Here is a 22,071-nt window from a genome sequence, read left to right as displayed (position 1 = left end):
GGCTTAAGGATCTATAATTATTAATTAATATAGTTAAAAGATTTAATAAATTTATAATAAAATAAATACTTTTATTAAATTTATAAATAATATATTTAATATTAGAACGATTAGCTATATATTTAATATCTAGCTAAGAAGCGAGTTTTCCGAAATAGTACTCGTATAAGGGGTTCCTAGCCTTAGTATCGGGAAGCTAGCGATTATAAGCCTAGGCTAATTAAGGATTATATAAATATACTTTATTAAATTAAAGGGTAATATCCGATATAATAACGATTAGATAAAGAGACCGAAGTAATTAAGGGTAAATATAGGATTAAGCGGATAAAATAGGAATATAATAAGTATAGGAATATCGATTATTAAAAGAAGCTAAGGATAATAATATCTAGGAGAGTTATAAATATAATAGAGAGAACTTTATAAAATAAGTACGATAAACTATTACTTATAAATTAATAGTAAGGATTATTCTATATTATTACTTACTTTTAGGCTATTATTAATATTACTATTATTATAATTTCTATAATATATCTAACTTAGCTCTACGTTATAGCTATACTAGGGAATAAAGCCTAAGAAGTAATATATTAAGGTACTAAGACGTATTAATAAAGGTATTATAAGTTCTAGGGACTAGACCTCTAAGAGGGGAGGTAATATAAGGAGTTAGATATTAGGAACCTAACCCCTATTTATATTATCGTAGACGCTTTAGTAATAAGCTAGAGTTTAAAAGGGGAGGTCGAGGCTATACTCGATAGCCTCGATAAGTTAAAGTTAATATAATAGCTTACCGATTATTCGCCGATCCTATTACTTTCCCTAATCTAGGCCCTTAGCCCTATACCTTTATAATATAATACTCTAACCCTTAATAGCTATACGTAGATAAGGTGCTTAGACTACCTCTAGACCTATAGGGGAAGTAGAGTCGGATTTTAAGCTCTAGTTAATAGGGTATAAGAGAACTTAAATACTTATTATTATAGAATAGCTCTATAGAATATTATAAAAAGTATACTATTCTATAGCTATGATTTCTCTCTTTTTAATAATATATATATCGTTATAGTTTAGCTTTTATTTAAGCTACTAGAGTAGTTATAAGACTCTAACTCCTTATAACTCTTATAAGGTCCTCTCTATAAATAGCTTTAAGCTTCTAAATATAATTTTATTATATTACTTATAAAATATAAATAAATTTAATTATTAATTATCTAATTATTTAAGCTATATTTATATTAAATTAAAAGGTATTTTTAATTCTAATTATAATAAACTAATAATCGATTTAAATAATAATAATATCCTTTTTAAATATTTTATATTTATAAATAAATAGCTTATTATAATTCTTTATAATAAGAATATAATTAATAGAACCTTAAATTTAGAGATTATTCTTATACCTCTAATTATAGAATTTATAGATTAAGGCGTAAAGAATTTATATTTATAATCTAGCTTAAATCGTTTTTTCATTAAATATTTTAACGATAATTCTCTAAAGAGGGTTTAGGTTTTAGAGTAATCTTCCTATTATAGTTACCCTTTAATAATTCTATTAATATTCTTATTAGCTTATCCTTAGAATAATATTTATTATAATAAGTAATTTACTTTTAAGTTCTAATATACTTAAATTAATTTATTAATTAATTTAATCTAATTATAGGTTATAGAAATTAAAGAATATAAAGGTATTAAGCTAAGGGCCTAGATTAAGGAAAGTAAATAGATTAATAAGTAATAAATAAACTATTATATTAACTTTAGTTTATCGAGGCTATTAAGTATAGCCTTGATTTCTCTTTTAAACTTAGGCCTATTACTGAAATATTAGCGATAATATATATAGGTACTAGGTTCCTAATATCTAACTCTTTATAAGTAGCTAGAGATAGCTTTAACTATCTTATATTACTATAATATACCCCTAAGTATAGTCCTAATAAAGGTCTTTAATAATATTTCTATTCTAAAGTTAAATATATTATAATATATCTTACTTCCTTTTTAAATATATACTACTTTAGACTTATATTCTTATATTAGGTGCCTCCCTTATATGTTGTTTTATTAATATGCTAGTATAAGGAGCCGATATAGGCATTAGCTCCCTGATACCCTACTTGTGCTAGCTACTTACTAAGCTATTCGATAGGTAGATATTTCGTTATCAAGATTTTCCTCGGAGCAGTACGGAACACAACGCTAACTCTCGGGCCAGCTCAGGTACCCGTAAGGTCAATTAAGCATTTCCTCCATTCCCGGCAGCTATACTATATAAAAACATGGCCTCTACGCCTCGCTAAGCCAAGACTCCCTCCTCCGTATAACTGTATCAACACCTCAGACACACGCCCACCGTCGACTCTGCGAACCCGCCCGAACATTATTTCGCCGGATCTCTTGCTTTAACCTTCATTATGATGTCAAGACGAGTTCTCACGGCGGCACGCATGATGCCCCTGCGTCGTTGCCAGCCACAACACATTGCGATGGTGCCCATCATGATGCGACATGTGCGCAACTATGCCGACAAGATCGTTCAGGTCCCGCAGATGGCTGAGTCAATTTCGGAGGGAACATTGAAGCAATGGCAAAAGTCGGTTGGCGACTACGTTGAACAGGACGAGGAAATTGCGACAATTGAAACTGACAAGGTGCCCCCAATCGAACATTGTGCTGTGTCCGTCCTCCATGCTGACCAGAGGCTGCTTGCCTAGATCGACGTCGCTGTGAATGCACCAGAAGCCGGCACCATCAAAGAGTTTCTCGTCAATGAGGAGGACACCGTCACCGTTGGACAGGACATCGTCAGACTAGAGCTTGGCGGAGCACCTTCCAGCACCGAGGCAAAGGCTGATTCATCAAACACACCGAGCCAACAAGGAAACGAAGCTGAGAAGCCTCAGTCCGAGCCTTCGCCTGAGTCGAAACCCGAGCCCAAGCCGGAGCCGAAGCAAGATGCACCCGCAACTGGCAGTAGCAGCAGCAAGCCTGCTCCGCCAGCAAAGGAAACAAGCAAGCCCTCGAAGGATGTTGCTAAGGAGAGCTCGAGCTCTGGTCCTACGGTCGGAAACCGTGAGGAACGTCGCGTATGTTGACCCTTTTGGCTGCGGTCTTTTCAGCCAGGTAACCATGGACTATTACTCACCGAACACATTATAGGTGAAAATGAACCGTATGCGTCTCCGGATCGCAGAACGCCTCAAGCAGTCGCAGAACACTGCTGCTTCCCTGACTACATTCAATGAGGTGGACATGTCATCGCTGATGGAATTCCGCAAACTTTACAAGGATGATGTCCTGAAGAAGGACGGTGTGAAGCTTGGCTTCATGAGTGCCTTTGCACGCGCGACCGTTCTCGCCATGCGTGACATCCCGGCCGTGAATGCTTCAATTGAAGGACCCAATGGTGGCGACACCATTGTGTACCGTGATTATGTCGACATCAGCGTTGCTGTTGCAACCGAGAAGGGTCTTGTGACACCCGTCGTGCGCAACACAGAGTCCATGGGCATGGTTGGCATTGAACAGGCAATTGCCGACATGGGCAAGAAGGTATGTTTTTAGTCTTCATGCATGAGTGACATGGCTAATTATTTGCAGGCTCGTGACGGCAAGCTCACGATTGAGGATATGGCTGGTGGAACTTTCACTATCAGCAACGGCGGCGTTTTTGGTTCCCTCATGGGGACTCCTATCATTAACCTTCCCCAGACCGCCGTACTTGGTCTCCACGCCATCAAGGAGCGCCCTATTGCTGTCAATGGCAAGGTCGAGGTTCGTCCCATGATGTACCTCGCTCTCACCTACGACCATCGCCTGCTGGACGGGAGGGAGGCCGTGCAGTTCTTGGTGAAGATTAAGGAGTATATCGAGGATCCAAGGAGGATGCTGCTATAAGCTGTCAGTGTAGTCTGTACAATATAGATCGAGAGTGGTATGGCGGCGTTATTTATAGATAGTAAGGATTTCAGCTGCGCATTGATTGTACATTGAATGAACGTTTAACAATTCGAGTTGCGATATATACTACTTACTTATTAATCTTATTATTGAACTAATATTAGGGGATTCCCTAGGGTAGTAATTAGGATAGTAATTACCGATATAGTAATTATTGGAGGATTACTATATGATATAGTCGTGGTTACGGGGACCGATAATCTTAGATCTTAAATACTCGAATAATAGTATTATATTAAGATATCCCTCCTTATTATAGGAGGATATAGGGGTTCTCTATATATATTATAATCCCTAGTTATATAATTAGGATTTATAAAGGCTAATTATTATAGTTCCGTGATTACTATACTATAATTATCTAGTAGTAATTACGGGAAGGTGATCCCCGTTAGTGATTACGGGACTATGATTACCGACTTATAGTCATATAATAGGATCCACCTAGTTGCCTATCCACTATGCCCGTAATACTATAGCTAGGATTTATAGCTCTTAGGAGTATATAAATTATAGCTTATATAATCTATAAACTAGATAGGTATATCTAACTTATATAAATAGTAGTAATTTAGAGAGATAGTATTAGTTATATTATAAGTCTTATACTACCTACCCTACCTATTTAGAGCTTATAGGTATAGAGCTCGTAGGTATAGCTAAAGTACTAAATTAAAGTTTATATAAATAGTTAAGTCCTCTTAATACTTATAAATAATATAATTATATTCTATATACCTATCTATATAGGATATAATTAATTAGCTATATATTATTATAGCTAGGGTAGAAGAGTAATATAAATATAAATCCCTTTATATTATTAAGAATATAGCTTATAATAAAACTATATTATAATAAGAAAATATAAAAATCTTTTATAATCTAAGTATTTAGAATAATAAAGTAGAATATATATATATTAAGCTTTAAAATTTAATATATTATTATATTTTCTATAATAAATATTAATTTAATATTTACTTTAATTTTAGTTTCATTTCCTAGATAGCTTATATTTTCTATAATTACTAACTTAATCTTAGTTTTCTTTAAGCTATAGTTAAATGCAATTACGCCCTAGATCTATTTTGTCCCTGTAATTTGTTCCTTTAATTACCTAGCAAGGTTGCCTGTCTATGCTCACGGCCTGTCGCGTCTGATCCTCCATTGACGCGTCGTCGGAGCGCGGATGTTCTCCAACTATCTAAAGCATCGTTTAGCGATACGTTACTTCCTTGCCATCGAACCCGATTTTCTAGCTTTTGTTTGGTTATTCTGCCCAGCGCGCACTCCGTAAATCCACAGCGCATCTCAATAGTATATCGATGGCAACGAAACCTCGAAATTCGTCGTCACGTCGACAATTCAAAGAGCCCACCGGGGTTCCAAGAGACGACTCTGACGACGAACTCGGCACTGATGATATCCCTTGGGAATGGATGTATGAGGAGCCAGCTAACTCCCATCCCGAGGATATTGCCTCCAGTCACAAGCACAAAGTCAGAGATGCACCAAGTGCAGGTCGTAAAATCATCGGAGCCCAGCTGGAAGGATTTCGATGCCTCGTCGGAGAGTGTGTATTGCTGAAGGCTGAAGGGTTAAAAGAGGCCTGGGTAGCAATTATCTGCAGTTTTTTAGAGCGTGAAGATGGGGAAAAAGCAGCCGAGTTCATGTGGTTTTCCACGGACAAAGAAATCATCACGAAGAAGAAGAAGCGAAACGACTTCCTCCCGGTATTCTATAGCCTCCGAACACCATCACGGGTCGATTGCTAACACCCGCAGCATGAGCTCTACATAACACCTTCATGGGATATCAATCCTCTTACCGCTATTAATGGAAAGGCGACGGTCCTATCATTCGATATGTTCCAACGACGGTATCCATCAGGGAGAGCACCACGAAACTCCAAGGTCTTCATGTGTCGCCGCGGGTGTAACACAAGAACAGCCATCTTCACTGAAGAGTTTTGCTGGGAAGATATATTTCGTGGTACGGAGGACGATATTCACGGCTTGGTGCAATACCTCCAAGCAAACACCAAATCGACAAGAAGGCAACCTTCAGGACGCGACGAGTCTCTCAAAGAATATGCCGTAGGCGTCGATGATTCCTCCGGTTCAGAACAAGAACGAGCGCAGAAGAAGCGCAGGAAAGACCCGCCAACGCCTCACTCCAAAAAGACTGCAGCAACAACGCCAACTTCGAGCAGAAGGTATTCTCGCGTATCCTCTGACAAAAGCGGACCCTCTACTGACTAGCCCTACCATACAGGTTCAAGGTGAAGAGGACATTGCAGTTCACCCCTCTGGCAACACGCAGGCTGTCTCCTACCCAACTACAGTCATCGCCATTCCAACTAGCCCGATCTCGACTGCATGTCGCATCAGTACCAACCAGCTTACCATGCCGGGAGAATGAGTTCTCATCCGTTTACTCCCATCTCGAGGCTGCGATTATTGATGGCTCTGGCAGTTGTATCTATATAGCAGGTACCCCGGGCACTGGGAAAACTGCTACTGTCCGTGAGGTTATAGGACGGTTGGAGAGCTGTGTCAGGTCCGATGAGCTCGATGACTTCATCTTTGTCGAGATCAACGGCATGAAGATTACCGACCCCCACCAGTCTTATAGTCTACTGTGGGAAGCTCTCAAAAGCGAACGTGTCAGTCCAGTTCAAGCACTAGATTTGCTTGAACGTGAGTTCAATAACCCAAGTCCCCGACGGATACCATGTGTCGTGTTGATGGACGAACTGGATCAGCTCGTCACGAAAAACCAAAGCGTCATGTATAATTTTTTCAACTGGCCGGCACTACGACATAGCAGACTCATTGTCCTTGCAGTCGCCAACACCATGGATCTTCCAGAGCGAACGTTGAGCAATAAAATAAGTAGTCGGTTGGGTTTGTGCAACAGGATTTTAACCCACTCAAGATTTGCATCTGACTCCCTACAGGCCTTACAAGGATCACATTTCCGGGGTATAATCACGAACAATTGATGAAGATCATTCAGTCAAGACTCGAAGGTATCCCAGGCGACCTCGTAGAGCCGGATGCAGTCCAATTCGCGAGCCGCAAAGTCGCCGCCGTCAGCGGCGACGCTCGGAGAGCTCTCGATATATGCCGACGTGCAGTAGAACTTGCCGAAGCCGAGGCCCAACCTGTGCCCACAACTCCAAGCCACGGATCATATCAACAAGGAAACGAAGATATCAAGACGACACAGCGTGGGGGCAGAGTTACCATTGCCACTATCAGGAGAGCCATCAATGAAGCCACGACTAACCCCATTCAGCAGTATCTCCGTTCTCTCGCTCTCGGACCACGACTGTTGCTCTTTGCTTTGGTGGCACGAACGCAGAAAAGCGGAACAAGCGATGCCATATTTGGCGATATTATGGACGAGGTACAACGTGTATTGAATATGGCGTCTGGAAGCTTACTGCCAGCGACGCTCGACGCATTGCAAGCGTCGATGCAAATGGGATCTGGCGGCGTCCGTCCCAACCGCTACACGGTAGTGACTGAACAAATGTGCTTGCAGACTGGCGCGACGGACCTCGCAGGGGCTGGAATTATTATACTAGAATCGCAAAGGGCAGAACGTCCGTGCAAGTTGCGACTTGCAGTGGGAGACGAGGAGATCAAGATGGCTTTCAGAGACGATGCAGAACTAAGGGCCATGGGCGTTGGTTTATGAGTCGAACTCAAGACATTATGTTATTGAACGCAAGATGAATTCTTGGCGATATGACCGAAGGCTGATGCCGAAAAATCAAAACTTCCGGTGAGCCAGTGAAGGTTGCCAGACAAGGGGGTGCGTTTCCGGCGTGGCATTTTCATCTTGTTTCCAAATTTTGACTGCACACGGCGTATTAGTATAAGGAACATTTCCAGGCAAAAAGTCAGACGTGTGTTGGCGAGGACTCACTGGTTTTATCTGCCTCGCCGCAGATAAGGCGCAAGCCTGATCTATCAAACGTCGAGCTCATAATCCCAGCTTCGGCATCGAGTGAACCGGGCTGTGCCGTTGTGTCCAAAGACTGAAAGCGGTGTCCGCTCTTCCAATCCCAAAAACTCATAGAGCCATTGTCACCTGAATTCAGGGTTAGCTGACAGTTGGGTAACCCCGACTGACAAAAGTTACGTACCTCCAGAAAATAAAACGTTTTCTTGATTCACGCTCAAGGTGTTGATGATAGCGTTGTGCCCATCAAAATTTTGCATGAAAGCCCCCTCCGGACATTTCCACTGCTTGATGCTGCCCGTGCTTCCTGTTGCGAAGGTGAACTCGCTTGGGTGTGTGGCCAGGGCCCGAACACCTTTTTTGTGATGCGTTAAGACACCCATAGTTTTGCCCGCTGCCAGGTCCCAAAGCCTGACTGTGGAATCGAGAGACGAACTAATGACCTGAGGGTCTGCTTCCTGACACTTGACGTCGGAAACGGTTGCTGTGTGTCCCGAAAGGACGTGAATGTTACTCCTGGTGCGCATATCCCAGACTCTGGCTACACCATCCCGCCCTCCCGTTACGAGCACGTCCAAGGTTGGGTGCAATGCTAGGGTGTAGACGCCGCTAAGATGTCCATGGTAGTGCCTGATGACCTTGTTCGTCTCCAGATCCCAACATTTGACCATCTTATCTTCGCCGCAGGAGAAGAGATAGGGGTGTCTGGGACTAACAGCAAGACCTCGAACGGTCGAAATGTGACCAGTCAATGTAAGGCGCAGAGAGCCTGTCGCGAGGTCCCAGATTTTGATGGTACGGTCGCCTGCGCCACTGGCGAACCACTTGTTGCCTGGCTCTACTGTGAGACTCCTGACCCAGCCGAGATGTCCCGATATAACTCGCATCAGTTTCCAAGGAGGGTGCCATTGTGGTTTGAGAGGTTGTGTAGATGTGATCCGCGAGAGGCTCGTCTCATTGTGTCCAGTCGGTGGCTGCGAGCCCGAACCAACAGTGTTGATGCTCGTCCCTGTAGACACGTTGATCTCGTGCTCTGCCGATGTGGATTGTGGTCCTTCCAGCAACTTCGGGCTTGTCGACGTGCCTGGGGTAACTTTTGCAACCTGGCGCACAACATGTTTCCTAGACTTGCCTGACGGAGGCAGTTTTGCAGCAATTGCGTCGGGTAGATCCTGAACGCTAGCATACTCGAGCTCGAAGCGCCTGTTTGTGCTGGCGGTGCCTTCTGTTTTCGTATCCGCTTCGACCGTCCTCTGTCGCTTGCTGGAGGGTAAAGTTGTCGAAGTGGTGAAGATGGATCGCGTCGTTCTTGCATTCCCATCCACCAGTCGGCCAAGCGTCGCAAGTCGGTCCGGAACAATTGGCGATGACATGTCGCTCATGGCTACTCGAGTTCCGAAGAGGAAGGAGGTTAAACAGGTAGGTATATCCTGGTGGCTATCATTGACAGTCAGTAAGGCTGTCGGCCGTTCGTGAGGCACGTCGCAAAAAGTATTGAGGAACGACTGTACCTCTTGAGGTACCTAGGCGAGAAAGCTGCCAATTCAGGCACTAGAGCTCTGGTTGTTAAGGTACCTACCATGTACCCAGGTACCACACGCCTTTGGCCAAGTGGGGTCGGCATGTATGGGTTCATGCATTGCTTGAGGCACCTTCTCTGCAGCCAGCCGCCGATACCCAGGTAGGCAAGGTACCTAAGGTAGGTACAATGGGGCGACAAAAGAAACGAACAGAACCTATTTTACACTAAAGCATATTAACTTTAAGCCTTAATATCACTATCCTGTTAACTGGAGTAAATATATAGACAGTACTATAGTATATTTCGAGCTAAAACTATAATATATATTAATATCTTTAAATATACTAAGACCTTTATGAGATAGAGATAGATAAAGATAAACTATATTATTTTACTCTTAATAAATCAACTCAAAGTACTAAAGCTTATTAATATATCTATATAGTATATATATACTACTAAGTAAGCTATCCTCTATACTTATAGCTACTTAATTTAAGTTAAGATATATTATATAAGAAGATTATTTTTTAAAAAAAATATCTATTAATTTTTAGTACTAATTATTATATAACCTTCGAGCTATAGAAGTTAAAAGTCTAAATATATATTCTTTCTAGTTATTCTTAATCTATATAATAAATTCTAGAGTCTATATACTATTATACGACTTATAACTAAGTTCTAAAGTTGGTATGTTTTGGCGAATTTTGGTGTAAAATTGGGGGTGTTCGTTACTTTTATCGCATGACTGTAACTACTATTAGTAGCCACTTCACTATCTACCTACCTACACAGCCAGATATGCCCACACCAATGCTGTAATCCTCCTCACGTCAGTGCTGTAGGGGAATACCAGCAACTTCAGTTTGACAAGTAGCAGCTTCTACTCAGGTTTCTTGCAACCAGCTGCCGTTTTGAGAGTCTTGTACCTCCCCTTCATCACAGCTGCAAGGATTCCCGTCCCTCAAGCTCGACGCAAGTCTACAACGTCTATCGAGATAGTGACCTGAAGGGTGTATCTCTTTCTTGTGAGATCAATCAGCAGTGAGCGCGTGCACGATGGACGAGCCGCAAGCCAAATTTGCACTTCATGCTGCTGCAAGGGAGGGGAAAGGTAACGCAACTGCCTTCCAGTAATAAATGGGCACTTTGGCTTTGGCGAAATGTTTGTGTGATCTGCCGTACTGACGTTTGCCATAGTGTCTCTGGTGGAGGCTATTTTAAAGGTGCGAATATAACCCCTTCTGGGCGGGACTTTGGGTACAGATTGACGCCTTTGTGCACCAGACGGACCCGAAGCTTGCAGCATGTGTAGACGACGATGGCCGAATGCCTATCCATTGGGCGGTATCTGCGAACAAGATTGACATTGTTGTGCTGCTTACTCAACTCCGTGGGTTTGACCCTGATGTGCAGGTAAGAGGCTTTGCGGGTCCCAGGCCTCCAGAGGCCAGCCTGGTGCCTGTTCGACGCTGACAGCTCCTCTTATATGAAGGATGGTAGCGGCTGGTCACCTGTGATGATCGCAGGCAGTCTACTGGACGGCGACGCAGTCATGGATGTTTTGCTCTCTCGGGGTGCCGATATCAACCTTAAGAGTCAGTGATCGGTCCTATACATTATCTGCAGGCACTGACCTGGGGATGACAGATCTCAACGGACAGGTGAGCCCATTCATTTGAGGCTGATAAGAGTCTAAACTCAACCACGATAGAATGTCCTTCATTTCATCGCCTCAAAAAACAACCTCGACTTAGCCAAGCGTCTGCTAGCCTTGAAAACTCCGCTTTCTGCACGAGTGCGCGACAAGAGAGGCCAATATGCGATTCACAGAGCGTCGGCTATCGGTTCGGTGCCGATGGTTAACCTGTTGCTTAAGCATAAAAGTCCATTGGATGCCACAGATAACTTTGGCTACACTGCCCTTCACCATGCTATAGCCGAGGGGCATGGTATGTGCTCCGGTGTTATGCCTGAAACCCACTCTCCCTTGTTAACTCGAGATGGTGCAGGCGATACAGCTGTCGCCCTGTTGAAAGCTGGGGCAGACGTCAGCAAACGCGACATGGAAGGGAACCTCGCACTCGATCTAGCGCCGGACAACGAGGTCTGCACCCTCATAACATGACCCATCATATGCTGCCTCTTCCATCTAACCTGCTCATAGGTTCGTTACTACATTGAGCGTTTTGCTGAAGCTGAAGGGATCGAGCTTCTAAAGTAAACATGCCATGAGTGCAGAGAAGGAAGACGGAAGTGACTGCCGTGATCAACTGCGTAGTAAAATTCCACAGCAATGAATAGGCCTACGATGATTTTCCGAAGAACAATCACCCTTTTACTGTTCTTTCTACAAGGTCTCGATACATGGCCTTGACATCCTCCACATCAGCTCGCAGCTCTTCCACAAGTTCGCTCTTCTCGCCAAGCAGCTCAAGCGTGGTCTGGTATCTCTCGTTGATATTCGCCACCTCGTCCTCCAAGTCCGACACCTTCCTGGATGTCGCTTCTGCAGATTGTGTTTCCTTCATGAGAGCAACCAACTCCGCCCGGGCCTCGTCTCTCTGACCCGATATTCTAGACAGCTCCTCTCTTGATGCCATCTTCTCTCCCTCAAGTCGCCGAATCGCCGCACTCATGCGCTCAACAAGCTGGACTGATGGTCCCGCTCCAACAGTTGATACTGATACCATGTCTTGCATCATTTGGCGTGGAGAAGAAGACGCATCTAACACGTCTGATATATCATCTCGTTCACCCAGATGTGACGTTGCCGTTTGCACGCCTTCCCGAGGTGGATCAAACGAGGCCATGGACACTGAAGACGAAAGGCCAGCGCTGTTCGGAAGCACAAAAGGCCTTAAAGGGGGCTGGCTTGACAATCGCCTGCCCGGCGAAAATGAGTCGTGAAAGCCGTCAGCAACGCTGCCAGGTGTTGAAATTTTCCGACCCTTGCCGGATGGCCCCTGTGAAACGAGGAGATCCGAGCTGAAAGTCCTTACGGGCACAGACAGTAACGGTGAATCTGGCCGACTCTGTATCCTCGGCGATGCGACTGGGACGTCCTCCAGCCAAAGGCGTCGATCAGGATGATCCCAGCGCTCCGCTTTCCAACTGGCTTGTTGTTTTTCGAAATCTGCCTTGGCTTGTGCAAGCGCAGCTTCCGCAGCCTCTGCACGCTTCTGGAGTGTCACGAGCTGGTCCTTGAATTGGTCAGACTCAGGCTGACTATTCGAAATCCTGCTACTCAGATCGTGGATTTCTTCTTCTTGTCGTTTGCAGCGAAGTGCCTGACCTCTTGTCAGCCCGAATCAAACATGCTTGGGAGGGGCTGTTGACACAGGCTTTGACTGACCGTTTCCCTAGCCTTCTTTCTCATATCTGACTCTCTCCGCAATGCATCGTTTCTCTCCTTCTCCAAATTGCTTAGGCGTGTGGCGAGACTAGCTTCTATTCCCTGCCAATTTTCGCTAGCAATAGCGTGCTGAGTCTGGAGTGTTTCCATTTGTCGCAAAAGTTTGGCCTGAGAGTCGCCGACAGCCCCTGATGAAGCCTCTTCTGCTAGAGCCCGCATGGCCTCGAGTCTGCCCTCGATTGCCTGCATTTCACCTTGCAGCTCCAATTGAGCAATACGTGAGCGTTCCGCAGCCTCATCGGCCTTTTCTCTGAGCTCTGCCTCCCTCTTCTTGGCTCGTTCGGCGACCAGATTCTTTTCGACCTGCAGTGACGCAATGTTGTCCTCGAACTCCCTGGCTCGTCGTTTTTCCGCTTCCAAAGCGTCAGCGAGAGCCCGCGATGCGGATGTATCCGCTTCATCCATTGCTTTTTGTAGATCTTGTCGAAGAGAGTCAATAGTGATCTGCTTTGCGCTAAGGTCTGATCGCAGCAAGCTCAGCTCCTCACGCATCTTTGCCGACCCAACTTGCCACTCGAATCGAGCTTTCTCAAGCTGTTCGAGCTTTGCTTCGCTTGCACGAAAATCAGCTAAACCCGCCCGCGCCTGCTGAAGCGCGGCTTTCAGCTCGACGTTGGCCTTTTCGTTATCGGCCACCTGAATCCTGAGCTTCTTTATCACGTTTCGATGCTTCTGTTCAGTAGCAGCCATGCCTCTCCCTTCCTCCATTAGCACCGCGATCCTCTCATCTTTTTCAGCCAATTTTCGCTCCAGGGTGCCCGACTGAGTATCTTTGATAGCATTCCTCGCAACTTGACTCGCTTCACGGGACAAATATTGCAATTTGGCCTGCAAAGCGTCAACCTGCTCAATATAGCGATGGACCTCACCACGATGCTCAGCCTCCAAGGTCGAAATCTTGACGTCCAAGGAACGACAGCGACTACAGAGTGAATCGAGAGGTGTTGTCGTCACTTCAGAAGATGGAGGCAAATTGATTGCGAGATGTTCCTCCTCGAGCTCGATAGAATCAGCACCATGGTGCTTCGCCTCGTCTCGCACATCATCTACCCCAGTGCTGTGTGTTTCGTTCGTGGACAGAGGTTCAATGACGGCTGCCTCGACCGTAGCCGTTTGCGGGCTTTCTGAACCACGTAGTTGTTGGGCCTGATTCTCAGCGCTATTCTCCGATGTGGTGGAAGCTTTGTTGTTCGGAAAATCAATGGGATTGGTTATGGTACTAGAAACCTCGGTTGCGTTGCTGCCGCCTTTGGTTGCGATGGCTTTAGCCAAGCGCTCTTGCAAGCGATCGTTCACTCGGTTACTGCTGGAGGACGTCCGGGGCGATGCTGTTGATCAGTAAGCTATGGCCTAATACAGCCCATCGTGACAGCAATTTGACTTACCCGGCACATTTTTGGCCTGGACAGTTGCAGATTGACGATGAGGGTTCCCGCTCGTGCCCTGTGCTTGTTTCGTGGCATTCGGTCCACCTTCACCTTCGGCGAGCATATTGTCAAGATGCGCCTCCATGCCAGCCACGGCTTGTGACAACAACGAGCCCCATCTCGAGCCTTTCCCCTGATTCGCCATATCTCAGAGCTCCTGTGAGGATAGCGATGAACGTAGGAATCTGTGCAATGCGGTCATCTCGTGCCCGGATGGTCGTGGCCAGGCTGGAAGCGGTGTCGGTGATCGAACCTAGAGCATTGAATGAATAGGCGTGAACACGCAGACGGACAGCTCGGGCTTCGAGGCTTGACGGGTCGCAGTCGTTTCGCTGATGGGTAAATTCGAGCAATTCTGGCGGCCCAAGAAACGTTGCTGACAAAATGAATGAACTTGTCTATGTACCGACCTTCATAAGAAATGCCACAAGGTCATGGGTAGCTTTCGCTATTCTGCCGTGACTGCCTTACTAAAGTAAGGTAGGTAGGTAATTACACGAAGCTCAAGGAGTACGTGGTAGAAGACGGAGTGGTAAAAATAGATCACCTTACGGCTTGGGTCCAGTCGACAGGTGGAGTGTTGGCGATGACTAAGCGTTCGTACATGCTTTGGTCCTCCTTCCAAAGGTTATTAGACTACCTAGGTACCTCAGGCACCTACCTACCTAGGTGAGGTACCTAGCAGGCCTAGGTAGGTACCTAGATAGGTAGACCGTGGTGTTTGAGACGTGTATACGTCATTCTCGACTGGAACCACGGCCAGCTCTCTGGCATCCCCCCAATGTCTACCATGTATACTTGTCCTGCTATCGGCTCATCTTGGTTTCCGACCCACAAGCCTCTCACCTTATCAGACCAACCTCGGAGGGGACAGACGAGCAGTGTCGAGTTTTCGCGGTTGACACTTCAGGCCATTTCCCCCTACAGCTTGCCAGTCATGCTGCCGCTAGCAGGATAAGCTTGTGTAAATGTTCGGTGCACGTATGTACTGTAGCTCTTCTCTTGGTATGAGTTGATTCGATTCGAAATGAGGGGGGAATGGACACATGGCCTTCCCAGAGCATACCAGTCATGAAGAGGACGCGTACTCCACGCGCTTCGGCAGCCTCGGCCTGCTACATTGGATTCTCTGGTGGCCATTCCGAGCACTGAACCATTGTTCCCCCCCACCACAGCGACAAGCTCAAAACGTTTTATCACAACCACCCCGATTTTCTCCGTCACTTGTCTGATACCGCTGCTGCCCAACGTAATCACCAGTCTGTACTCTGTGCCTACAGTGAGGTGTCGTCGGTTCAACCACTGAGCACGCCGCATTACTTACGTCAAGTTCAACCTGCGATTGCTTGCTACGGGACACGCTCGACAAGATGAGCTCAACGACACCGTCCAGGGGCCCATCATTTGGTTTTCCTTACGATGACAGCAACGGCCACGAAGGTTTCTGGGGTCCGAAAACTGTAACCTTGAATTTTTGTGAAGAGGTAGTGTCTCCCTGAGTTCGAGTTCAAACAGGCAGCGACAGAAGACCGCCGTGCTGATAAGGACTCGAAGGATTACGTTGTCTCGTACTACTGCGCAGAAATTTGCAATGTTGGTTTCACTGAACCCCTTGTCGTGCCATGTCTAATGCCGCCTTCTTGGCGACAAACAGACATTGACCAATTTGCTCTTCCTGTGGCTAGGGGCCCGAGGCATTCAGAATTGTCTAAAGCACCACCACGACCGCGTCTTTGTGATATCTTTTCTGGGATATATCATTGTCGGCGCGGGCTCAACAGCTTTTCATTCCACCCTGAAGTGTAAGCTTGAGCGCGGCTGGAAGCCGCAGATCTCCTGACCTGCGGCGATTCGTTCTGACCTCGTGCAGATCCTATGCAGCTCGTTGACGAACTGTCCATGATTTATACAACATGCGTTATGTGCTTTGCAACCTTTACATATCGCAGGTCAAACCTGTTTTCGGCGTTCCTGGGCCTTGCGCTCATTGCCTTGGCAGCATTCATAACGGTACAGTCAGAGTCTGGTATCCGACCCCCTGATCATGCAGCTCACTTTCAAATTCGCCATGTAGGCGTACTATCACATCTCAAAAGATCCCCTGTTCCATCAAAACTCCTATGGTATCTTGACAGCAATTGTTCTACTCCGCAGTGTCTATGTCATGGAGACAGAGCTCCGACCGAAACTCCATGCCCAAGATCCTGCCAAAGCCAAGCGTATCCTGGCAACCATGTGGTTGATGGTAGGTACAGGGCTCACGGTGTTTCTTGGCGGATTCTTCATCTGGAATCTGGATAATCACTACTGCAATACAATTACCCGTTGGAGGAGGCATGTAGGTCTTCCATGGGGGATTTTGCTGGAGGGACATGGTTGGTGGCATTTGATGACGGGTCTTGGAGGTACAGTTTGACATGCCCACAACCTGCTGGTCCCGGCTTATGCTCGGTCACCTCAGTTGCCCCTAAATGGAGAAGCTAATGCGACTGAGCAGGATACTACTACATTGTATGGGGCATCTGGCTTCGGCGGTGTCTTGGAGGCCGCGAAAATGAGTACAAGCTGCTGTGGCAGGGCCACCTGTTGTCTGTCCCACAGGTAGTGAGGGTCAAGGAAAAGGTGTAACGAGCGTGATCGGTGGCGCGCGTAACGAATGAAAATGAGGCGCGAGGTACCCCGACGCCGTGGGAAGAAGAGCATGTTACTAGAAGAAGGTGCCTCAAGAAAAATCCCCAAGTGTACTGTACATCAACGTCAAGTCAGTTTGGCAGCAGGGTTTGCCCCATATACACAATATATGCAAGAGGCATGATGCCGTGGTCTTAGCGCCAACCGATATGCATATCGATAGTGTTCGAAAGAGGTGGGGATCCGCCTGAACAGCTTGACTCTGCCGCTCTCCTCTCACAGTACCCATGTTGCCTACATCGCCTGTAACAACGAACTCGCACCAACACTTCGACAACCACTGGACAGCGCACGCTACAGAGAGCACGGCTCGTACCGTCTACTTTGAACCTACGACTGAGCGAACTTGACTGCACAGTCAACTGACTCGCCTAGCAACCGATTTGAGCTGCGCAACCTGCTTACAGGGCTTCTCATCATGTCGATTCCTAACCAGGCTCTGGAGAAGGTCTGTAAGGGCCCCTTTTGACTCACGGCATAGTCTCGGAATAGCAGCAGCGGTGCATTAGGCTAACGCGAATTGCGTGGCTGAACAGTTGATGAGGGAGATCGAGGGCCAGGCGATTGCAGCTCAACAACAGATTGGACAGGCGCGGTCGCAGACGGCCTCCAAGCAGCGTGAAATGCGCATGCTGCGTTTGACCTTGGACGAGGTATCCGGGCTCCCGAGAGGGTCCAAGGTGTTCGAGGGAGTTGGCAAAATGTGAGTCCACTCGGGTCAGCTCTCGCGTTTCAGCACTCACCAACCGCTAGGTTCGTTGCGCTACCTACGCCAAAGCTCACAGAGAAACTGGACACTCAGATCAAAGATAAGGAAAACGAGGTGGAAAAGCTTGGACAGAAACTGCATTATCTTGAGACGACTTTCAAGAACAGCCGACAAGCGATTGATCAGATGCTCAAGTCCCAGGGTGCCTGAAGGGGGAGACGGATGGGTTTTTGGGCACTGGATCAACATGGTTGCACAGCTTACCTTATCCACCCACAACCCAACCCATTTCAAAAGACAGCCCGGACGAGGACACAAGTGCACCGGCGTGAGACGCCTCGCCAGCCATTCCTGTGATCGGCGTCTTGCCCATGTTCTTCGCTCAGAGAGGATTCTGGTACCGGGTATTGTCAATATTCTGCGTCCATGACGTCTCTGTTGCGATCCTATATGTTTGCCAGAGCTCACCTAGATGGGTAGATGTAGCCATCGCTCCGGCTCTGATACACAGCTTTTGCTCTCCAGTATCGTGCGTTAAACAGAATGCCAGTCCGGCCCAGGCAATGTACTATTGTAGTTCTGGCTTGCTCAGCAGCGCAGACCACATTGTGAAACGGAAGCTGAGGCAGGCAGTCACCTCAGAGGGCTCCCGCGTTGTGAAGTCGGGGTGACCTGTGCTGGTCCTCGCCAACATCGCTGATCCCAGCAGCCTGCTATCATTCCCACCATTTCCCCTTCGTCAGTAGGCCACCCCGCTCCTCATACCAAATGCTCATCCTATTGGACGGCGAACGGGGTCTTGGGGTCAGCCGTCCTGTCGGTGGTCGCGCCAGTCCAATAAAAGACGATCAGCTCCTCTCACCAACATCCATGGATGCCTTCTGGCCCCCAAATCCTTCCGAGCCACAACATGGCCACGGTGCAGCCCTACAAGGGCGCCAAAGCCCGACATGGGCGCCGATGCCGATTGTCAGCCTGTCTTGCGCGAAGGATGAGGGGGTTATGCATGCGACCAGCAGAATGAGTGGCGGAGAACTGGCGAAGAGCGAGACGGGCGCTCGAAGATAAAACGGCGACACCCACCCTACTGCCCTGCCGACCCTTATTCCCCCCCTCCCCCTCCCGCGCACTATTTCCCTGCCTACCAACGCCCAACTTATCGCCGTCCTCTACACGGGGATAGTCCGAATACTCGCGGCTACTCTGGACACACATGTTATCCTCTCCAGCCTGTTCCTTGAACCCCCTCTGCACCACATTACCCAAGTAGGCGTTGCAGGCGCTTCGACATCGTCGGCCGCTTCCCCTCCCTTCTGTGTCAGCACTAAGAGAAACCTCGTCTGACCCATCAGCGCCCAGCCTGAAGTTGGTATTCTTGACGCTCCGAAACACGACTCTTTTCCCAAGAACAGCGACTGTTTGTTACCAAAATGAGTAGCTACTACTCTGACGACGAGGATCTGAACATACATGTATCAAGGAGGCGCGCCTCCCCGCCTTACAATTATGTCGAACCACCTCGGCATCGCCCAGTGAGCTACTTTCCCACAGAGCAGCGGCCCCAATCCTATCTTGTACCGGAGCGCACTGTCATCAGGACCCGCTCTCGCTCGCGCGAGCGCTTTCGACGTCCCAGCCCGCCGAACTCCCCGCCTGCGCCAGCCCCCGCGCCAGCTCCCGTCATTATTAACAACCGCATTTACAATGAGCACTCGGATTCCGATGATGATCGGCGCGGACTCCAAGTCATGCCAGCCCGCCACCGAGACCACTCCCGCTCCCGTTCGCGATCCGGGTCCGGTTACATGACCCGAGAGGAGTTTGAAATGGAGCAGACACGGCGAGAGCTGGAAGAGATGCGGCTTCACCAAGCTCGCGATAAGGAGGAGCGACGAGCTCATAAAGAATTTCGCGAGGAGGCTGAGCTGCAGCGTGCCAAGCGCGAACTTGACGCCATTCGTGCTCGGGAGCAGCAGGTCAAGGAAGAAGCACGCATCAAAAAAGAATTGGAGCTGCAACGTTTACGTGAGGAAGAGCGGGAGGCCGAGGAAAAGGAGAAGCTCGAAAAGCAGGCCAAGGAGGCTGTTGCAAAGTACAAGCAGAAGGAGCTGGAACGAATCGCGCAAGAGCAGAAGGAGAAGGATGCGCGCGAAAAGGAATACAAGCGACGTCTCCAAGAGGACCTCATCAACTCGGGCGTCGACGAGAAGCATATCGCTGCCATCCTAAAGAAGGAGAAGGTTCCAGACAAGGTCAAGGCGCCAGCATCACTCCCTCAGGTACCCTTTGTGCCGGTCGGCAATGCGGTAGCGCGCCCAACCTATACACGCATGGCCCGTAGGCACCTGTCCATCGAAACATTACGGACCTACCGTATTGAGTACGAAGTGGATCAGGTATGTGCCTGACCTACGGAATCAACGGTTTCTAGCAATGGTACTCATGCTGATCATGTATTCTAGGATCCCGATTACGTCCTCATCAGACGTTGGGTACCAGAATGGGAACAGGACACCCTTTGGAAGCATACCAGAGATGTCCGCGAGAAGAGGTCAGGCCGGCTCTTGTTGGATGTCGGAGATGGGGACAAGAGGCGAGATCGCGATGACCCGAAGTTTGAGTGGGTGAGGAAGAAGGGGGGAGACCGTAAGCGTAGCAAGTCGCCTGCGCTCCTGATGTACCTGGCTGGTGCTCGGCCGGCCTAAAATGAAGCAGTCAAGATGATGCTGCTTGCGCTGTACGTCAGTGGAAGAGTGCAACCAGACAAACTTGTGTTATTTCAAGACCATACTGCCTCCCATACTGAAGAACAAACCTAGGAGAAGACCAGAGAGGAGAGCAACGATACAAGTACAATCTATACCTCGACCCGCTCCATATTTGGGTTCCACATGCGCTCTGCCCTCCGCATCAGTTCTTCATACACTGTCCACGCTAGAGCAGAGCTCAGCGCCTTCCTGCTCATTCGTAGAGCGAGGCCATCGAATAGGGATCTTACGCCTTCCTCCGCGAGCATCTTGCGGCACGCTCGGTACATGTTAGGATACGCCTGTGGCTGCAACTGGATTCGCGTTTTGATTGCGTCGAATGGATTTGAGACGGCCGAGCACGCCGCTCCGGCGAGAATGGCAGAAGTAAAGTTAATGGTGCCTGCTTGCGACATCTTAAGCGATGCATTTCCATCGTGGCCGACAGCCGCTTGCTGTGGGACGACTAGACTGCTCATACGCTTTTTAAGCAGTTCGTAAAAGAGAACATACATGCCCGCGTAGGGCGCATCGCGGACAGCCGTGGCGCCGAAGCCCGAGAAGAAGCCACGAAGGCCGTTCGCGATGTATATGTCTTTGGAGGCGCCTAAGATGGATTGGTAAGAATACATGCTCGACTCGTATCGGACCTTAATGACAGTCAATGGCATGAGTACGAAGCCGGCAAAGGTCCTAGCGACGGCCCCGGCAACAAGGTTGGCGGAATTTGAAAGTCGAGGGAGGGATGATGAATGCGACGTGCGTGGGGCAGCATGTCCTAAAAGATTTGACTTGGAAACATGTTCGCGGATAGCATTGAGAGAGGTGAAGTAGAGAGCTGAGCCGAAGCCTGTCCGCAAAGCTGAAGGGACTGTGCCTCGCCAGAGCGTCCGTAACTTGTCTGGAGATGCTGCTACCTCACTCAAAGAGGAAGACAGTGACCGATGACCCGACTGTTGAACTCGGGTCTTCAGCAGGTCCAAGGGTTGGAGGAGCACCGCCGAGCAAACGCCGGACCCCAGGCCGGCTGCAAAGTGAAAGGCTGATGAATCTGCATCAGCCGGGCGCGAGGACCATCGGGAACTGTAGCTCACAGGATTTTGATCTGGTGCTCCCATTGTGGGCCATTGGAACTCCACGGTGAAATACGGGCGTGTGAAGAAAGGGTTGCTTGAAGACTGGGGCCACTGTTGGGAACCAAGACGCCGGGCGGTCCCGCTTGATCTGACAACAATGGTCGTGGGCTAAGCAAGAGGGGTCGGAGCGTAGACGAGATGTTGGGCCATCATGCGGTATGGTTGACACAATAACGGTTGAGCGTGGGAGATAGTATTGTTGTTGGAAAGGTGAGTTGGAACGCACGGTAGGCGAGGTGATCCATGACGGCAGAGATTACACAATCCCGATGGTTTGGGAGTTGTTCCGGACCACGGGGCCGGGTTAGCTAGATGTAGGTACGTACCGTGTGGGCCAGGTACCACGCTCCCTATCTTTCCCTTTCATCTACTGTCAGTATTAGGTAAGCGAATATCCTTCCCCAGGAGATACTGACTGTACCATACCAGGCATTCAGGTACCTAGGTAGGTACCTTAGC

The 22,071-nt window shown here is 47.8% G+C and overlaps 8 protein-coding genes across 8 annotated transcripts; 5 read left to right on the top strand and 3 right to left on the bottom strand.

Moving 5' to 3' along the window:
* Positions 1 to 2,315: 2,315 nt before the first annotated feature.
* VDAG_08861 (pyruvate dehydrogenase protein X component) lies at positions 2,316 to 4,049 on the top strand. Its single transcript, XM_009651178.1, has 4 exons — positions 2,316 to 2,678; positions 2,742 to 3,113; positions 3,187 to 3,579; positions 3,628 to 4,049. Exons 1-4 carry the CDS (start codon positions 2,445 to 2,447, stop codon positions 3,922 to 3,924), a joined length of 1,296 nt encoding a protein of 431 aa, XP_009649473.1. The 5' UTR covers positions 2,316 to 2,444; the 3' UTR covers positions 3,925 to 4,049.
* A 1,107-nt stretch (positions 4,050 to 5,156) lies between these two features.
* VDAG_08860 (origin recognition complex subunit 1) lies at positions 5,157 to 7,744 on the top strand. Its single transcript, XM_009651177.1, has 4 exons — positions 5,157 to 5,723; positions 5,775 to 6,205; positions 6,265 to 6,689; positions 6,950 to 7,744. Exons 1-4 carry the CDS (start codon positions 5,316 to 5,318, stop codon positions 7,693 to 7,695), a joined length of 2,010 nt encoding a protein of 669 aa, XP_009649472.1. The 5' UTR covers positions 5,157 to 5,315; the 3' UTR covers positions 7,696 to 7,744.
* Positions 6,984 to 9,448, bottom strand: VDAG_08859 (pre-mRNA-splicing factor prp46). Its single transcript, XM_009651176.1, has 3 exons — positions 8,147 to 9,448; positions 7,927 to 8,091; positions 6,984 to 7,856 (listed from the first exon to the last, which is right to left on the bottom strand). Exons 1-3 carry the CDS (start codon positions 9,342 to 9,344, stop codon positions 7,771 to 7,773), a joined length of 1,449 nt encoding a protein of 482 aa, XP_009649471.1. The 5' UTR covers positions 9,345 to 9,448; the 3' UTR covers positions 6,984 to 7,770.
* An 842-nt stretch (positions 9,449 to 10,290) lies between these two features.
* On the top strand, positions 10,291 to 12,630 carry VDAG_08858 (ankyrin repeat-containing protein). Its single transcript, XM_009651175.1, has 8 exons — positions 10,291 to 10,601; positions 10,688 to 10,713; positions 10,775 to 10,903; positions 10,983 to 11,085; positions 11,138 to 11,151; positions 11,202 to 11,439; positions 11,500 to 11,594; positions 11,655 to 12,630. Exons 1-8 carry the CDS (start codon positions 10,547 to 10,549, stop codon positions 11,709 to 11,711), a joined length of 717 nt encoding a protein of 238 aa, XP_009649470.1. The 5' UTR covers positions 10,291 to 10,546; the 3' UTR covers positions 11,712 to 12,630.
* On the bottom strand, positions 11,818 to 14,834 carry VDAG_08857 (uncharacterized protein; the record flags this gene model as incomplete). The annotated part of the gene is made up of 3 exons (XM_009651174.1): positions 14,288 to 14,834; positions 12,843 to 14,230; positions 11,818 to 12,690 (listed from the first exon to the last, which is right to left on the bottom strand). Exons 1-3 carry the CDS (start codon positions 14,391 to 14,393, stop codon positions 11,818 to 11,820), a joined length of 2,367 nt encoding a protein of 788 aa, XP_009649469.1. The 5' UTR covers positions 14,394 to 14,834.
* A 2,409-nt stretch (positions 14,835 to 17,243) lies between these two features.
* Positions 17,244 to 18,302, top strand: VDAG_08856 (uncharacterized protein). Its single transcript, XM_009651173.1, has 3 exons — positions 17,244 to 17,468; positions 17,557 to 17,723; positions 17,774 to 18,302. Exons 1-3 carry the CDS (start codon positions 17,439 to 17,441, stop codon positions 17,937 to 17,939), a joined length of 363 nt encoding a protein of 120 aa, XP_009649468.1. The 5' UTR covers positions 17,244 to 17,438; the 3' UTR covers positions 17,940 to 18,302.
* An 857-nt stretch (positions 18,303 to 19,159) lies between these two features.
* VDAG_08855 (uncharacterized protein) lies at positions 19,160 to 21,667 on the top strand (the record flags this gene model as incomplete). The annotated part of the gene is made up of 2 exons (XM_009651172.1): positions 19,160 to 20,125; positions 20,192 to 21,667. 2 exons carry the CDS (start codon positions 19,160 to 19,162, stop codon positions 20,432 to 20,434), a joined length of 1,209 nt encoding a protein of 402 aa, XP_009649467.1. The 3' UTR covers positions 20,435 to 21,667.
* VDAG_08854 (solute carrier family 25 member 38) lies at positions 20,485 to 21,880 on the bottom strand. Its single transcript, XM_009651171.1, has 2 exons — positions 21,571 to 21,880; positions 20,485 to 21,518 (listed from the first exon to the last, which is right to left on the bottom strand). Exons 1-2 carry the CDS (start codon positions 21,602 to 21,604, stop codon positions 20,587 to 20,589), a joined length of 966 nt encoding a protein of 321 aa, XP_009649466.1. The 5' UTR covers positions 21,605 to 21,880; the 3' UTR covers positions 20,485 to 20,586.
* Between the last annotated feature and the right edge of the window lie 191 nt (positions 21,881 to 22,071).

Source organism: Verticillium dahliae, genomic scaffold (assembly GCF_000150675.1).
Source record: "Verticillium dahliae VdLs.17 supercont1.22 genomic scaffold, whole genome shotgun sequence".
In the NCBI taxonomy this organism is placed as follows: domain Eukaryota; kingdom Fungi; phylum Ascomycota; class Sordariomycetes; order Glomerellales; family Plectosphaerellaceae; genus Verticillium; species Verticillium dahliae.
This window is presented reverse-complemented; position numbering and strand designations above follow the sequence as displayed.

Coding starts and splice junctions, on each gene's coding strand:
- VDAG_08861 (XM_009651178.1), top strand. CDS start 2,445: ATGTCAAGACGAGTTCTCACGGCGGCACGCATGATGCCCCTGCGTCGT. Junction 2,679..2,741: donor CGACAATTGAAACTGACAAG/GTGCCCCCAATC, acceptor CTGCTTGCCTAG/ATCGACGTCGCTGTGAATGC. Junction 3,114..3,186: donor GAAACCGTGAGGAACGTCGC/GTATGTTGACCC, acceptor AACACATTATAG/GTGAAAATGAACCGTATGCG.
- VDAG_08860 (XM_009651177.1), top strand. CDS start 5,316: ATGGCAACGAAACCTCGAAATTCGTCGTCACGTCGACAATTCAAAGAG. Junction 5,724..5,774: donor AGCGAAACGACTTCCTCCCG/GTATTCTATAGC, acceptor TAACACCCGCAG/CATGAGCTCTACATAACACC. Junction 6,690..6,949: donor AGCACTAGATTTGCTTGAAC/GTGAGTTCAATA, acceptor GACTCCCTACAG/GCCTTACAAGGATCACATTT.
- VDAG_08859 (XM_009651176.1), bottom strand. CDS start 9,344: ATGAGCGACATGTCATCGCCAATTGTTCCGGACCGACTTGCGACGCTT. Junction 8,092..8,146: donor AAACGTTTTATTTTCTGGAG/GTACGTAACTTT, acceptor CCCTGAATTCAG/GTGACAATGGCTCTATGAGT. Junction 7,857..7,926: donor CGGCGAGGCAGATAAAACCA/GTGAGTCCTCGC, acceptor CGCCGTGTGCAG/TCAAAATTTGGAAACAAGAT.
- VDAG_08858 (XM_009651175.1), top strand. CDS start 10,547: ATGGACGAGCCGCAAGCCAAATTTGCACTTCATGCTGCTGCAAGGGAG. Junction 10,602..10,687: donor TGCTGCAAGGGAGGGGAAAG/GTAACGCAACTG, acceptor CGTTTGCCATAG/TGTCTCTGGTGGAGGCTATT. Junction 11,440..11,499: donor TGCTATAGCCGAGGGGCATG/GTATGTGCTCCG, acceptor GAGATGGTGCAG/GCGATACAGCTGTCGCCCTG.
- VDAG_08856 (XM_009651173.1), top strand. CDS start 17,439: ATGTCGATTCCTAACCAGGCTCTGGAGAAG. Junction 17,469..17,556: donor CTAACCAGGCTCTGGAGAAG/GTCTGTAAGGGC, acceptor GTGGCTGAACAG/TTGATGAGGGAGATCGAGGG. Junction 17,724..17,773: donor TTCGAGGGAGTTGGCAAAAT/GTGAGTCCACTC, acceptor ACCAACCGCTAG/GTTCGTTGCGCTACCTACGC.
- VDAG_08854 (XM_009651171.1), bottom strand. CDS start 21,604: ATGGCCCACAATGGGAGCACCAGATCAAAATCCT. Junction 21,519..21,570: donor GAGCACCAGATCAAAATCCT/GTGAGCTACAGT, acceptor CAGATTCATCAG/CCTTTCACTTTGCAGCCGGC.